The following is an 18,334-nucleotide window of genomic DNA, read 5'->3' on the forward strand; positions in this document are numbered from 1 at the left end:
GCTAACACAGTTACAATATTGTGATTTTAAAGCACAATTTTAAATTTATGGAATAAAAGTGTACTAATCATAAAAAATAATAGACTGTTGATAATTGAAGTACAATAATACTCAGCTAACACAATTACAATATTGCGATTGTAAAGTACAAATTTAAGATTTCATATGGAAATATTAATAGAAACAACCATTTTAAAATATTTTTGATATTAAAATTTATATCCTTGCATAAATAAAGATAGAATAGTATGTTTCATCTTACACACAAGATTTAATCTTCCTTATCCTTTTCCCCGTACATCTAAGTGTAGTGGTAGAGGTGTTGTAGCCGTGAACACTTGGCTGATTTGTTTATTTTTTGCATCCTTCAATCCTTAATTTTAATATTTTCCTCATAGTTTTTGTCATGCTATAGCAAGTTTTACTTGATTTCTTTGAATAATTCATTGATAATGTATTAAATGATATTGTAGAATGCTTTTTGATAAGATTCAAGGAGATATTTAAAATACATTACCATGTTTTGATTTTTTAAATTTAAAGAAATGTCAGTGAATAAAAAAAATGAAAAGTTTTATTGATAATTAAGAAATTGAGTGTTCGAACAAAACTCAGAGAAAAAAGATATCAAGATATCAAATCATATTAAATAATATTATTAATAAGTGATCAGATTTAAAACTCATAAAAGGTGATGCCATCGTATTGCACTCTATTTCATTCCAATCTGTTAGATCAAATCTAAATTACATTTGTAAGAATTTACAAACCAACATAGTTTTTGTGTTTCATATGTATAGCATGGCCTAAGTTTGGCATCGGGCCGTATAGTTTTTGTATTTATGTAATATTCTTGGACCATGCATTTATACAATTAAATGTAAAATAAGACAAATTTTTTAACTCCTTGCTTTTAAAGAGACAACATTAGAGATCTGATCAGGGCTATTAAATTTTTTTTTCTTATTGACGTAAAAAAAAATCCGATTCATTATCAAAGCATAGAAGAAAAAAATATAAAAACGTTTTGTTGAAAGATAGAAATGGGATAGAGTGTAGTATGGTGTATTGTACTGAAGGTAAGACGGCAGCTCTGCTTGTGTAGTTTGTTCCAGTAACTGGTAAGGACTAGGTGTAGGGTGCTGGCTGTGTATTGTATACCTTTGTCTCTGACAGGCCCCGGCAGGAATGTCTACATCCCACCTGTATACCTACTCTTCCTCTAGTCCCCAGCTTGCCACTACTGCTGCTGACGGCGCTGTTAACCAGGTAAACTCTGGTGATACACGGATACACGCCTTCCTCTCCTCGCACAACATAGCCCTCACACTGAGCGGAACAATATCAGTCCTATATAGCTACAAATCAGTGCCCTTAGGCTTGGTGGAACAATAATGGCCCTACGTATCAGTCCCTCACATTGTGTTTATGTAACATCAATGACCTGTATTGCCCCCTCGCATTGGTACCCTGTAACAAAATCAGCCCTCCTCTCGCTCGCTAGAACAATACCAGCCCTTTGTATCAAAAGTGACTTGCATCATCTCCCCAACCCCCAACCATTATCCAGACACCTCTCTCCTCTTAGATTAACAAAAGATTTGAGGGGATAATATTGCACATTAAATTTTTCAAAATGGAAACTGATAGTCATTTAGAATAAGGTGTTCTAGTCATTTGGAATAAGTTGTTCTACCCGAGTCTGGTCATCTGTTGATTGTTAACAGGATAGCAGAGATGTAGTGCCTGCTAGTCCTCAGCTAGTACCAAGAGAACAATGTTTATACCCTTATCTCATTAACAATGCCCTTCCCATCATACTCTGTATCAGCTTACAGCAGCTCTGGATGAAGCTATATTGTATTAGCGGCTCAATAAACACTGCCTCTACCATACTATACATAATTATACATTTAAAGCTTCGCTAACATGACTGATAATTACTGTGGCATGCAAGACACAGATTGAAGTACACGGTACCAATTTATTGAAATTAATTGCTTTTGCTTTGATACCGGTGTAGGTTTTCTTGGATATAACAGTATACTTACCCTATATCAAAACTTAAACTATTGTTATGGTAAGGATTCGATATACTCTGATTCACAATGATATTCAGTTCAGTTGTAGGCAATAACTAAATCTTCGTATCTGGAGGGAATACAGTAACTTGTGTGATTATATAAATTCATGCATTTAAACAAACGATTAGGTAGGCATTAAACTATTTAGTATATCATTATTCAATTTTTTTTCAAATATAGCCAATATCTAACTGGTCTCCATCACAATATTGTGGTAATGTTTCTCTATAACACCCTATAATGTGAATTTTTTACAAGAATAAATGTGTTAGGAATAGGGTCGCCATGTAATCAAGGTTTACAATGATATCATGCTACCAATTATACTTTACCATTTATTGTAACACATAACAAATATATATATTGTAACATTATTGTAACACATTGTATACAATAACTTATATAAAACCCCATGTATACAGTAACATTGTAACACAATGTATACAGTAACTTATATAAAACCCCATGTATACAGTAACATTATTGTAACATTGTATACAATAACTAATATAAAACACCATGTATATAGTAACATTGTAATTCATTGTATACAGTAACATTGTAACACAATGTATACAGTAACATTGTAACACAATGTATACAGTAACATTATTGTAGCATTGTATACAGTTACATTGTAACACATTGTATACAGTAACATTATTGTAACACATTGTATACAGTAACATTATTGTAACATATTGTATACAGTAACATTATTGTAACACATTGTATACAGTAACATTATTGTAACATATTGTATACAATAACGTTATTGTAACACATTGTATACAGTAACATTATTGTAACACATTGTATACAGTTACATTGTAACACATTGTATACAGTAACATTATTGTAACACATTGTATACAGTAACATTATTGTAACACATTGTATACAGTAACATTATTGTAACACATTGTATAAAGTAACATTTAAGATTGTTACACATTGTATACAGTAACATTGTAACACATTGTATACAGTAACATTATTGTAACACATTGTATACAGTAACATTAGTGTAACACATTGTATACAGTAACATTATTGTAACACATTGTATACAGTAACATTGTAACACATTGTATACAGTAACATTGTAACACATTGTATACAGTTACATTGTAACACATTGTATACAGTAACATTATTGTAACACATTGTATACAGTTACATTATTGTAACATATTGTATACAGTAACATTATTGTAACACATTGTATACAGTTACATTATAATACACAATATGTATACATTAACCTTACCATACATTATGTATACAGTACACATTATAAACAGTACTCATCCCATTGTGTGGTAATACTATATATTTACATCTGTATTTCATGCATGATATATGAAGCTACCAAATAAAAATACCATTACTGCGAATACAGAGGTTTGATAACTCGGTCAGTAAATCATTGGACTTACACAATCTCAGGTGAGGATCTGAGGTGTGTGTTCCAATCCCTACAGTCGGTAAATCATTGGACTTACACAACCTCAGGTGAGGATCTACACAATCTCAGGTGAGGATCTGAGGTGTGTGTTCCTATCCCTACAGTCAGTAAATCATTGGACTTACACAATCTCAGGTGAGGATCTGAGGTGTGTGTTCCAATCCCTACAGTCGGTAAATCATTGGACTTACACAACCTCAGGTGAGGATCTACACAATCTCAGGTGAGGATCTGAGGTGTGTGTTCCTATCCCTACAGTCAGTAAATCATTGGACTTACACAACCTCAGGTGAGGATCTGAGGTGTGTGTTCCAATCCCTACAGTCAGTAAATCATTGGACTTACACAACCTCAGGTGAGGATCTGAGGTGTGTGTTCCAATCCCTACAGTCAGTAAATCATTGGACTTACACAACCTCAGGTGAGGATCTGAGGTGTGTGTTCCAATCCCTACAGTCAGTAAATCATTGGACTTACACAACCTCAGGTGAGGATCTGAGGTGTGTGTTCCAATCCCTACAGTCAGTAAATCATTGGACTTACACAACCTCAGGTGAGGATCTGAGGTGTGTGTTCCAATCCCTACAGTCAGTAAATCATTGGACTTACACAACCTCAGGTGAGGATCTGAGGTGTGTGTTCCAATCCCTACAGTCAGTAAATCATTGGACTTACACAACCTCAGGTGAGGATCTGAGGTGTGTGTTCCAATCCCTACAGCGGATAGTTCACATTTCACAAGAAACTGAGCCCACTTACTGTCTTGATTGTGATCATAAGCAAGACTTTGACCTTACTTGTTCTGACCAGCATCTGATGGACTGCCCATAGTTATTCAGTTAAGTAGCCGTCAGCTTCTACAAGGAGACCCTGCTGTCTCAAAATGACCTTGGCTGTTTACAAGGTGATTAACCCACTACACAAACCTACATAATGATATAAACACATGGTATGGTGAGACATTATATATTATCACAGAGTGATGATTTAACATAGTTATATGGGTTAATACAGTCTATGGTATCAATACTATATTTGATCTAAGTACACTTTCATCTTCACCGATTCCAGTTGATACAGTAAATTTTTGAAAGATATTTTTCCCCTATTAGGTCTAATGGAAAGTTTCTCAGAAGAATACTAAAGAGTAAATCAGTTTAAAACATACGTCCCTAGCTCTGGTCTCTAGACCTGGAATTAACTGACATCATTACTACCATACTTTTACGTGCGCTTACAATTCTAACATTCTAACATTAACTGCTAGACTGCGAGCGAGCTTGAATGGCTGGTCAAACAGGCATTATGAGCAACAAAGGTCGTTATAAGTATGAGTACTTCTGAATGGTACAGTCTGGTACACTAACGGCCTTGAATAGGATGGTGACAATCATAAGTATGGGTACTTCTGAATGGTACGGTCTGGTATACACTACTGGCCCGGAACAGGATGGTGACAATTATAAGTATGGGTACTTCTGAATGGTACGGTCTGGTATACACTACTGGCCCGGAACAGGATGGTGACAATTATAAGTATGGGTACTTCTGAATGGTACAGTCTGGTATACACTACTGGCCCGGAACAGGATGGTGACAATTATAAGTATGGGTACTTCTGAATGGTACAGTCTGGTATACACTACTGGCCCGGAACAGGATGGTGACAATTATAAGTATGGGTACATCTGAATGGTACGGTCTGGTATACACTACTGGCCCGGAACAGGATGGTGACAATTATAAGTATGGGTACATCTGAATGGTACGGTCTGGTATACACTACTGGCCCGGAACAGGATGGTGACAATTATAAGTATGGGTACTTCTGAATGGTACGGTCTGGTATACACTACTGGCCCTGAACAGGATGCTGACAATCCCGTTTTACTCTCCCACCTATTAGCATAAATCACATTTAAACTATGTAGTGTTCCTTCCTGTGGAAATCAGTGAGGGATTCCTACAGACTCTGGTTCCCCGAAGATAAAATATACAGACAAGCATGTATGTTAAATGTTGTAGCTCGTCGGACAACCACTGTGTGACTCTCACTGCTGGGATAACAACACTGCTTTCAGCTGTTACTGGAAAAGGTCGATTTTGTTATAAAAAGAAATTAACAAATGGTTAATAGATGAAGTGGTTAAAAAGTTTATCACTTACTTATGATTCACAAAGGACTTGAGGGATCAGTTAATATTGAGAGTTACAAGGGACTTAAGGGGTTAAAGTGACTATTGAGATATTCACAAGGGACTAAAAGGGATTCAGTTAATATTGAGATAGTTACAAGGGACTAAAAGGGATTCAGTTAATATTGAGATAGTTACAAGGGACTAAAAGGGATTCAGTTAATATTGAGAGAGTTACACGGGACTAAAAGGGATTCAGTTACTATTGAGAGAGTTACAAGGGACTAAAGGGGTTAACGTGACTATTGGGAGAGTTACAAGGGATTTAAGGGATTTCAGTTGATATTGAGAGAGTTACAAGGGACTCGAAGGGTACAGTTACTATTGAGAGAGTTACAAGGGACTAAAAGGGATTCAGTTAATATTGAGAGAGTTACAAGGGATTTAAGGGATTTCAGTTGATATTGAGAGAGTTACAAGGGACTAAAAGGGATTCAGTTAATATTGAGAGAGTTACAAGGGATTTAAGGGATTTCAGTTGATATTGAGAGAGTTACAAGGGACTAAAAGGGATTCAGTTAATATTGAGAGAGTTACAAGGGACTAATCGGGACTCAATATTGAGAGAGTTACATGGGACTTAATACATGTTGTGAATAACTGAAGGAGTTATAAAAGTTCAAACATGGAGTATTGTGGAAAGAGTTAAAAAGGGTTGAAGGGATTTCATGAATAAGTAAAGGAGTTAGGTGATGGTTAAAGACTTGATTAAACTGAAGGAGTTAACAGAGGCTGAAGATGATAGAAAGATGTGAAGGGGGTGTTGTTTTCACCAGCAAGTGTGGCAACAGTAGACATTGGTCAACAGTGTTCAAGGAATCAAATCAGCATGACTGTTAATTGTTGATCATGTGATGGACATTGTTGTGAGTCATGTGATCTACAAATAGTCGGGATCATGTGACCTAAAGTGGTATGAGTCATGTGATCAATTCAATATCATAACTGAAGATATTTTTTCTTATATCAGAAATAAAAAAGATGCTATTGAGGTATTAATAAGTAATTCATATTATTATGTTTTGACAAAGTGAGGAAATCACGATCTGATTTTGGTGTAAGCAATGTTTATTTTCGATGGTAAACCTGACACACTAGGTATAGTTATTGAGTGATATATAAACCTACTGTGATGGTCTTGCTAAGGATGTGCCTCTTTCCATATTGTAGCCCCAGTATAGCCGTGATGACACAGCCATAGACGAAGAATCTCGTCAGATCAAGTGTGAGTCTAGTCCCCCAACCCCACGATCCCTTCGCCTGGAGAGGGTCGCGGCAGCCATTGCCCAGAGCAGCGAAGACACGCCAAGGTATGTATGCTACCATGCTACCATTGGTAATATTTCCTCGCCTCAGTATAAAAACATTGAATCAGAAAGTCAACAAATTATTTTAAAAAAAGGTCTTCTATACTGAAAAACTGCTGTATGATAAAAATAGTATTTTATTTAGTGCATGATAGTGCATATAAATATTGTATTATGTGTCGTATCATATTGTAGTGAAACATGTTTCAAACAAAGTGCGAGTTTGATATACATGTGTTTTGCCAGAATTTCAATGTTGATGAGATAATTTCTTCATGATGATTTTTGTTTTTTAAATTGCTATAAAAAATGAATGTTGTACTACACATACATACACTAGTGGATGTGACTTCACTGAAACAGATCAAACATTGAACATTGTGGCGACAAATGATTTTTTTTTTTTTTTCAAATGTGTTACAGTGTAAATTTTGGTACATTTGTATCTCATTCCACATGTGTATTTGTAAGAACGAAATGTCCTGTTGTAGTCGGCCGGTGATAGACACGACTCAGGCAGCTGCTAGTCCCTTTAGTAGCAATAACAGTAGCCAGGACTCCCTACACAAAAACAAGAAGAAGGGCATCAAGAGCTCCCTAGGTCGCTTCTTCAGTAAGAAAGAGAAGGGCAAGGCAAAGGACAGTATAACCAGGGAGCTGCTCCCAGCAGGTACATGTACGTCCCAGCCAATCTTCTCACACGCTTTTACCTGTATGTATAGATCTCCCAGCAGGTAGATATACGTCCCAGCCAATCTTCTCACACGCTTTTACCTGTATATATAGATCTCCCACAGGTACATGTACGTCCCAGCCAATCTTCTCACACGCTTTTACCTGTATGTATAGATCTCCCAGGAGGTAGATGTACGTCCCAGCCAATATTCTCACACGCTTTTACCTGTATGTATAGATCTCCCACAGGTACATGTACATCCCAGCCAATCTTCTCACCCACTTTTACCTGTTTGTGTAGATTTCAAGGACTTCATAATTGCATGTTTCAAACCATCTTGTACAAAAGCCTCATTTCTATTTCTTGGCATATCTATAAAATTCTTTTCACAAACATGATATCTTCCCATAGACTTGATATGTTGATAGCCGTCTTCTCATAGACTTGATATGTTGATAGCCCTCTTCTCATAGACTTGATATGTTGATACCCGTCTTCCCATAGACTTGATATGTTGATAGCCCTCTTCCCATAGACTTGATATGTTGATAGCCCTCTTCTCATAGACTTGATATGTTGATACCCGTCTTCTCATAGACTTGATATGTTGATAGCCCTCTTCTCATAGACTTGATATGTTGATACCCGTCTTCTCATAGACTTGATATGTTGATAGCCGTCTTCTCATAGACTTGATATGTTGATAGCCGTCTTCTCATAGACTTGATATGTTGATAGCCGTCTTCTCATAGACTTGATATGTTGATAGCCGTCTTCTCATAGACTTGATATGTTGATAGCCCTCTTCTCATAGACTTGATATGTTGATACCCGTCTTCTCATAGACTTGATATGTTGATAGCCGTCTTCTCATAGACTTGATATGTTGATAGCCCTCTTCTCATAGACTTGATATGTTGATAGCCGTCTTCTCATAGACTTGATATGTTGATAGCCCTCTTCTCATAGACTTGATATGTTGATAGCCGTCTTCCCATAGACTTGTTATGTTGATAGCCCTCTTCTCATAGACTTGATATGTTGATACCCGTCTTCTCATAGACTTGTTATGTTGATAGCCGTCTTCCCATAGACTTGTTATGTTGATAGCCCTCTTCTCATAGACTTGATATGTTGATACCCGTCTTCCCATAGACTTGTTATGTTGATAGCCGTCTTCCCATAGACTTGATATGTTGATAGCCCTCTTCTCATAGACTTGATATGTTGATAGCCGTCTTCTCATAGACTTGATATGTTGATAGCCGTCTTCTCATAGACTTGATATGTTGATAGCCCTCTTCTCATAGACTTGATATGTTGATACCCGTCTTCTCATAGACTTGATATGTTGATACCCGTCTTCTCATAGACTTGATATGTTGATAGCCCTCTTCTCATAGACTTGATATGTTGATAGCCCTCTTCCCATAGACTTGATATGTTGATACCCGTCTTCTCATAGACTTGATATGTTGATACCCGTCTTCCCATAGACTTGATATGTTGATAGCCCTCTTCTCATATACTTGATATGTTGATAGCCGTCTTCTCATATACTTGATATGTTGATAGCTGTCTTCTCATAGACTTGATATGTTGATAGCCCTCTTCCCATAGACTTGATATGTTGATAGCCCTCTTCCCATAGACTTGATATGTTGATAGCCCTCTTCTCATAGACTTGATATGTTGATAGCCCTCTTCTCATAGACTTGATATGTTGATAGCCCTCTTCTCATAGACTTGATATGTTGATAGCCGTCTTCTCATAGACTTGATATGTTGATACCCGTCTTCCCATAGACTTGATATGTTGATACCCGTCTTCTCATAGACTTGATATGTTGATAGCCCTCTTCTCATAGACTTGATATGTTGATACCCGTCTTCTCATAGACTTGATATGTTGATAGCCGTCTTCTCATATACTTGATATGTTGATACCCGTCTTCTCATAGACTTGATATGTTGATAGCCCTCTTCTCATAGACTTGATATGTTGATACCCGTCTTCTCATAGACTTGATATGTTGATACCCGTCTTCTCATAGACTTGATATGTTGATAGCCCTCTTCCCATAGACTTGATATGTTGATAGCCGTCTTCTCATAGACTTGATATGTTGATAGCCGTCTTCTCATAGACTTGATACAAGTTGTTAGATGTTCAATGTTGTACAATTGTTGTTGTCATTTTGTTGTGCAGATCAAGTTAGATAAGTGTCAATACATTTGTCATTTAGCAAAATGATTTCTAAGACGACTTCTAGTGAAAACAGGAATATTTTATAGGAATTGTATGTGGTTTTATATATTTGTTATCTGTATGCTGGCTTTTATATTAAAGCTGTTTTGATTTAATCATGTTACCATGCATTTGATATTGTATCTATTAACATCATCACAGTTATAATCAGTATTATTACAACAGTTTAAGTCAATATAACAATAGCCTTTAGCTATAAAGTATGAATATTAATCTAGATTGAAGTTGTCTATTTACTGTTTTAGATATGGGAGATGGTGGTGCTGGGGATGCCCTGACGCTGGGTTTGGGACAGTCGGAGTATGACCGAAGAAAGAAGAAAAAGTAAGTTTTACTATAGTTCAACTATCTCAAGGTTTATCATCCAAGAGTAAGATAATACTGTCCTTCGGTATGGAACCTTTCTAGAATGTTGAAAATCAGTATTTTGATTATCAAACATGAAATACAAATTGTGGTGTAACTGATTCAGTGCTGTTACAGAAGTTCCACTTTATTTTTATTTATTTTTTTCTCTCGGAGATGACAAGTAATGCTTAAAAGTAATTCTTTAACTGATAGTTGTTCAGATTTTGGCTGTAAGTCTCTGTGTTGGATTGATGTTAAACAGCATACATTACCGAACTAGTGAACTGTATTTTGTGACTGTATCAGGCAGTAATGGCCAGACTCAGGTGGTATGTGTCAAGATGACCGACAGATTCACGGGTCCTTAAGATTAAAAAAAACTGTTCATTATTAAGGTATAAAAAGCTTGTTTTCAAGATATTCGTTATTTGCTACTTGCATCTTTCAACGTAAGATTATATGAATCACTATGGGAATGCCTCAAATGTCTGACTACACTGATGATAAGGTCTTCTGCACAATTAAAAGCATGTTTATAATGATGCAGATTTTCTATCAAATGTGTTCACTTCCTTGAAATGGAATGGAGTCCTTCTGAGTCCTGAGTCCTTCTGTGAAAAATGACACTGTATCCTTTTCTGTCCAGGGTGTTTGGACACTTACCATGTTTGTTGACTTGCATGCACTTTAGTTAGTGCTGAAACGCTGTTGTATAACCCTCTGTCAGTGTCTGCCTTCTGGACTGAATAATAAGATTAAGATGTTTTTAAATTCAGTCCATTCCAGAAATAAGGTCTCCTTGTATACCGGTTCAGGAATATGTCCTGTGTCCATCTTTCTAACTTATGACCAGTAAATTATCATATACATACCCACTGCATGTGTCCTGTGTTTCCACTCTGCATCCTCTGTGACCTCTTTCTTGTTCCAGGCATGAACTATTAGAGGAAGCCATGAAAGCAGGTACACCATTTGCCCTATGGAACGGCCCCACAGTTGTAGCATGGCTAGAGGCAAGTATGCATCCTTTAACATCTAGAGTCATCAAGCTTTGGTCAATGCTTGATCTTCACACCTCTTTTCCGTTTTCTACAATCTGAGAATGATATGCAAGATATTTTTTGCAAGAAATGTATTTCTCTAATTAAGTATAGATGAGAACAAATAATAAAGAAGAACCGAAGGTTAGAGCGAATATTAAGTAAATGGGTTAAAGGTCACCATCACCAATTAAGGGGTCGGGTACTGTATAGTTCATAAAAGTCATGGGGGATTTAATTTTGATATAGTCATTAAGATAATGAAAATAATAAAGAGAATAACTATTTAGTTCCAAATGGCAAAACTGAAATATTTGCTCCTTGAAATAAAAGAATTATGTTGTATCTTCACTGTAATACTGGACTAAACTGTAAAAAAATTCATTCTTCAGTCACTTGTGTATATATTTTACTTTCAAAACATTTCATTAATAGTTAGGACATCCTCAATACTTCAGAGAGCATATGTGATCATAACCGTTGAGGTTGTACGCAGGACTGGAGAGATCTTTCTAACAGTTGAAATTGAAAAAAATATTCATAATTTTAATAATGGATAAATGTTTGATATTTTACTGATATATAAATTATTTACTGTTAATTGTGTAGTTGTTACTGATAGATAAATTATTTACTGTTTATTGTGTAGCTGTTTTACTGATATATAAATTATTTACTGTTTATTGTGTAGCTGTTTTATATATAAATTATTTACTGTTTATTGTGTAGCTGTTTTACTGATATATAAATTATTTACTGTTTATTGTGTAGCTGTGGGTTGGGATGCCTGCATGGTATGTGGCAGCCTGTCGAGCTAACGTCAAAAGTGGAGCAATCATGTCAGCATTATCGGACCAGGAGATCCAACGAGAGATTGGCATCAGTAATCCCCTTCATAGATTAAAGTTGAGGCTGGCCATACAGGAGATGGTCAGCTTGACCAGTCCATCAGCCCCCAAAACTTCCCGCACTGTAAGTACCCACCTAGGAGTTCCCTGCATATTTAAAGTAATAATCCTATATATTTGTCAAATAGGTGACACACATGACAATTTTGTACCTGTGTCACACATAGCTGTGTTGAACCTCAATATGCAGCTTGCTAGATCTCATTAATATGACCCTGGCTGTTGGTGTCCCCTGGACCCCTGTCCTCTATAATCCTGGCTGTTGGTGTCCCCTTAGACACATAACCACATATGAACCAGGTCATTGTGTTAAACCTCTAATTAATTAACTCACCAACATATTTTGTTGCAGACCTTAGCATTTGGTGACATGAACCATGAGTGGATAGGTAATGAGTGGTTGCCATGTCTAGGATTACCCCAATATCGCAGTCACTTCATGGAGTGTCTAGTCGACGCTCGTATGCTGGATCATCTCACCAAGAAAGATTTACGTGGTCAACTAAAAATGGTGGATAGTTTTCATAGGTATGTAGAGGATGTTACTCAATTAGGAACTTTTCAGTAAAAGAGGGTTAAGTAGTGCTCTTAGATTTAACTTTCTCTTTAAAATTGTATATGCATGCATATCTTGTCTGTCATCTGATATCAAGATATTGATTGGGATAAGAATATTTATCCTGATATTTATACTAAATTTACCAATATGACTATTGTTCTAACATTTCAGGTGAGAAAAAAATATCCTATTTGGAACAAACCTATTGAGTATAAAGCTTGGTTTACACTTTAAGGGATAGGCCGCACAAAATTGATGATTTTTATAAAAATTGCACAAAGTCATCTGCTTATGTTCATATAGAAATTAACAATATATAAACAAACAGACACTATTATAGAAATTTTATTTAGAAGGTCTAGAGAGATCAATTACTTTGTGTGACCTGAATCGCTTTACAGCAGGTTTTCATTTTATTTGCCGAACAAAGTGAAATAATTATAAGCATGTATATTTTCATTTGCAATTTCAGAAACTGAATCACTAGATAAGTGGAATAGCTGAGTTTTCGTATTAGTAGGACGTTTGTGTCGCTGATATAGTTAAATCTTAAGGTGATATGATTAATTAATAACCGGGCTATTTCCCAGCTGGAGTTATCACTGTCTCATTCATATTGTATTTTGTTTTCACAGGACAAGTTTACAATATGGTATTAATTGTTTAAAAAGATTGAATTATGACAAGAAAGAATTAGAACGAAGAAGGGAAGATAGTTCAGCAGAAATGAAAGGTATGACATTCATTGTTAAATTTAACAGCAAAAGTGAAAGGCATGGTATTCATTGTTAAATTTATCAGCAGAATTGAAAGGTATGATATTCATTGTTAAATTTATCAGCAGAATTGAAAGGTATGATATTGTTAAATTTAACAACAAGATTGAAAGGTGCAGTATTCGTTGTTAAATTTATCAGCAGAAATGGAGGATATGATAATCATTGTTAAATTTATCAGCAAAAATTAAAGGTATGGTATTCATTATTAAATTTATCAGCAGAATTGAAAGGTATGATATTTTTAAATTTAACAGCAAAAGTGAAAGGCATGGTATTCATTATTAAATTTATCAGCAGAATTGAAAGGTATGATATTCATTGTTAAATTTAACAGCAAAATTGAAAGGTACAGTATGCGTTGTTAAATTTATCAGCAGAAATGGAGGATATGATAATCATTCTTAAATTTATCAGCAAAAATTAAAGGTATGGTATTCATCTATTCTTCATATGTGACAATGGTTCATACTCATATTGACAGGAAGAGCAGTTAAACAGTAATTATTTATTCTGATAAAATTTCTGGCCAAGAAAGAATTCCAGTGTTTTTGTTAATTTTCACAAATTTCAACATGTTGATATCTGTCTATCTCTTGACTGTGAACTTGAACTATGTAATATAACCTGTAAATAAGTAGAAACCAGCGTCTACGTTCCCGTGTACCAGTTATATGTGTGGTGAATAGTGGTGATTTACTGTGTACTGATGTACTCTTGTATTTACAGATGTTTTAGTGTGGACGAATGAGCGGGTAATAAAATGGGCGCAATCAATAGGTCTCCGGGAATATGCAAACAACTTGATAGAGTCGGGGGTACATGGTTCTTTGGTGTCACTGGACGAGAGCTTTGACCACAGCAGTCTGGCTCTAGCTCTCCAGATACCAACTCAAAATACACAGGTAAACTTGTCTCATAATATGCAGGTAAATGTGTCTCTTACACAGGTATTGTACCTGTTGAGTTTGTTTTCTATTTTATAGCCAGGACAAAAATAAACTTGAAATGATCATTGTATTGTGACAGGAGTTTTTTGATCAACCTTAAAACCTTGAGGGTATGACAGAGAAATAATTTTACCCTTAGGGTGGGAGATTTCTCTGTCGCATCCTCAAGGTAGGGGGGTGATTATTTTTCTCCTTTCATACTATTTTCATTTTTGCAGGGTTCGGTTGTTCAGGTATTTAAACAAAGTATTGTAACACGACTTTGTAATGTTATTGATTTGTTGACATGACATAATTGTATTGTTGCCAGCACATTCTGTCACACCCTGGGGATTGACAGAGATATCACACCCTGGGGATTGACAGAGATATCACACCCTGGGGGTTGACAGAGATATCACAGCCTGGGGATTGACAGAGATATCACAGCCTGGGGATTGACAGAGATATCACAGCCTGGGGATTGACAGAGATATCATACCCTGGGGATTGACTGAGATATCATACCCTGGGGATTGACATAAATATCACACCCTGGGGGATGACAGAGATATCACACCCTGGGGTTGACTGAGATATCACACCCTGGGGATTGACATAAATATCACACCCCCAGGATTGACCAAGATATCACTCACCCTGGGGTTTGACAGATATTTCACACCCTGGGGTTTGACAGAGATTTCACACCCTGGGAGTTGACAGAGATATCACACCCTGGAAGTTGTCAGAGATTTCACAGCCTGGGGGTTGACAGAGATTTCACAGCCTGGGGGTTGACAGAGATTTCACAGCCTGGGGATTGACTGAGATATCACACCCTGGGGATTGACATAAATATCACACCCCCAGGATTGACTGAGATATCACTCACCCTGGGAGTTGACAGAGATTTCACAGCCTGGGGGTTGACTGAGATATCACACCCTGGGGATTGACTGAGATATCTCACCCTGAGATAAGTGGTGAATGATGGAAGAAAAAGAAATCATGAACTTCTTTTTCTTCCCAATGCCATTAATTTTATTGAAAATTATGTATGTTATTACCTGGGCCCAGATATTAAAATCTTCTTAATCTTTACTTTTCTTTAATTAATTGAACTACATGTATTATCAAAGTTCACATTTACCTATTCTTGAAATATTCTACAGTTCATCCACTATTTTTCAAGTCGGAGATGTTAATTTGTAATTGTCCTGTAAATGCCTGGAACCTATATAACAAAGATGTAATAAGACAGTCATCACATAATCTATTCCATACTGAAACTGTTACATTTGCATAAAGAATGTATTGAATAACATGTAAATGTGTTAAAACTGGTTGAAAAATATAAAATAAGCTATTACAATGGTAAGTTTTAATTTGTTTGTCTTTTCTATGTACAGGCAAGACAGATATTGGACCGTGAGTTCAGCAACCTTCTGGCCATGGGAACGGACCGGCGGCTGGATGAGGTAGGTCTGTGTTAGTGTATGTGTGGCTCAGCTTGATTGTAACGCCTTGGCTTTGGTGGTGGGCATTAGTAGACGCTATGGTGATGGGTGAGTTGTAAGCGCTTACCTAGTAGTAACCTGGTGGTCAGACGACCTTTGTAGGGTCAGCTCTGTGTAATATCTCTGTCACTATGGTTACAGTCGTCGGCCTACATAACTTATCTCAAGTAACTTTGTAACTATGGTAACAGTGGTAACTAAGGTAACAGTAGTCTGCCTATATATCATATATTTGTAACTATGGTAAAAGTGGTAACTAAGCAACATTTGTCTGCCTAAATATCATATTTGTAACTATGGTAACTAAGGTAACAATAGTCTGCCTATATATCATATATTTGTAACTGGTTACAGTCTTTAGCACATGTAGTTTATTTCTTGTAAGTATGGTAACAGTTGGTAGTTATGTAACATTCTTCAGACTACATAGCATATCTCATCACTGGTAACAGTTTTCAGCATACTTAGTCTATATTTTGTAACTTTGGTAATAGTTTGTAATATAGCTGTTACAAGTACACATTTGGCGGGACACCATGTACACCTGGGTACCCATCAATTTACTGTGAGAATATTCGTTCACATGAATTAAGTCCATAAAGCTCATAGAAGGTAACATTACCGCAAGCTTTTTAACTTATTTGATGTAGTTTTACAGTTACAAACGTTCAATAAATGCAAGAAAAAGAATACAACCTTCTATCAATGAGGTACTGTATAGTTAAAAAAAATGTTAATTTTATGTCTCTTCTCTCTTATGAATAATGAAATTTGCATATGATCAGAATATATATGGGATCCGGGTAGGGGGCCGGATATCAAAATTTGGATACCCAGGACCAAATTCTGTACCTACGACAGCCCTAATTTGTAATTGGTCACGGTTTCCAGCCTATACAGTATTTATGTTGTAACTATTGGAACAGTTTACAGTTACAGTCATTAGCCTAAATAGTATGTCTCTTGGTAATAACATTCTTTGTCGAATATCACTAATTACAGTCTTAAACTTACATTGTATATCTCTTGTAACTATGATAACATTTTTTAACTATGGTTTTCTACCTACAAAATATATACCCTGTAATTATAATATAATTGTGTGGAGGTTAGGAGGGTATGTATGTGAAGACTGACCATAGCTGACTTAGGAATTACACTAGAGTAACCTAAGAAATGTTGACCATCAGGTCCTATGGAAGTGCTGTACCAAGCTGTTCCTCCTTCATTCCTCCGTCTTTTACAATTGTTGCCTTTTCCATTCTTTCAGTCCTTGTCCATGATCTTTAAGTTCAATGAGCCCAACCCCCTTTTTTTTAATAGAAAGCCTCCCAACATATTCCTTCACTTGCCATGAGAAATGTGATATAGCTAAAATATACCCCCTGTAATTGTTATACACTATAAGAGACAATCTACTGCTGTATACTGCCACCCCATTCCTGTGATGAATCCTTCTCTAGAGGTCTTTTTTAAAATGTACCCTCCTCAACAAAAGGACATCTTTCCTTTGTTCATACCTTAGTAGTGCCCTAGTGGCTCCAGTGATAACAATATGTATGTCCTGTTCACATATCTTGTGTTCGTAGTGTTGTTGGTATTGCGATGTGGTGGCTTCACTTGCCATCTACTACCCCCTCATCAGATATGTCTTTGTCCACTTCCTGCCTCAGTAGTACCCTATCATTAAAACTGGGCGTGTCCTTTCCACTTCCTGCCACAGTGGTACAGCCTCATTATCAAGATTGGGTGTGTCCTTGTCAACTTGTCGGTAGAATCCCTTCATTGATAACGAGAAAGTCATTACATTTTTCCCTGCCAGAGTGATCCCTGTCATCAGGGGCGTGTCCTAGCTTACTTCCTGTCATGTTGCTCTAAAGTGCCTTTGCCTCTTTTTTGCTTTTTTTTTCTGTATATATGTAGACAGGATGCCAGTAATGGAGATAGCCTTTGGATCACAAAACAGTCAATGTCTCCTATTGAAGTAAAGATAAAATATCTTTCCTCTTGTTTGAAAATCAGTCCATGGACCCTTGTCTTCCCCATATACCATCCCTTACACAATAGTGATACTAAATGTTACTATGGATCTTTTAGTTTGGCAGATGACATCATTATGGGTGAACAGAAAACAGAAATGGAATGTTTTGTGGTCCCGAGGTCAGCATCCTCCATCTTGGATGTTTTGACCTTTGACACGGTCACCATTGGTTACCATTATATGTAGTATGGCGTAGATCTGTATGTCTACACAC

The 18,334-nt window shown here is 36.3% G+C and overlaps 1 protein-coding gene across 9 annotated transcripts in view; it reads left to right on the forward strand.

Annotated features, from left to right (window-relative positions):
• LOC117336351 (liprin-alpha-1-like) overlaps positions 1 to 18,334 on the forward strand; it is a 50,394-nt gene that overhangs the window by 26,205 nt on the left and 5,855 nt on the right. For 6 of the 9 annotated variants that reach the window (XM_033896846.1, XM_033896849.1, XM_033896848.1 and 3 more), the window contains exons 14-23: positions 1,177 to 1,269; positions 6,918 to 7,057; positions 7,546 to 7,730; positions 10,245 to 10,323; positions 11,279 to 11,360; positions 12,159 to 12,359; positions 12,648 to 12,823; positions 13,490 to 13,587; positions 14,360 to 14,535; positions 15,972 to 16,040. In XM_033896846.1, coding sequence (XP_033752737.1) covers positions 1,177 to 1,269; positions 6,918 to 7,057; positions 7,546 to 7,730; positions 10,245 to 10,323; positions 11,279 to 11,360; positions 12,159 to 12,359; positions 12,648 to 12,823; positions 13,490 to 13,587; positions 14,360 to 14,535; positions 15,972 to 16,040 — 1,299 coding nt within the window. The remainder of the gene's footprint in view (positions 1 to 1,176; positions 1,270 to 6,917; positions 7,058 to 7,545; positions 7,731 to 10,244; positions 10,324 to 11,278; positions 11,361 to 12,158; positions 12,360 to 12,647; positions 12,824 to 13,489; positions 13,588 to 14,359; positions 14,536 to 15,971; positions 16,041 to 18,334) is intronic. The other 3 variants (XM_033896847.1, XM_033896852.1, XM_033896854.1) reach the window with 3 other exon arrangements.

This window comes from Pecten maximus, chromosome 10 (genome assembly GCF_902652985.1).
Source record: "Pecten maximus chromosome 10, xPecMax1.1, whole genome shotgun sequence".
NCBI classification, from domain to species: domain Eukaryota; kingdom Metazoa; phylum Mollusca; class Bivalvia; order Pectinida; family Pectinidae; genus Pecten; species Pecten maximus.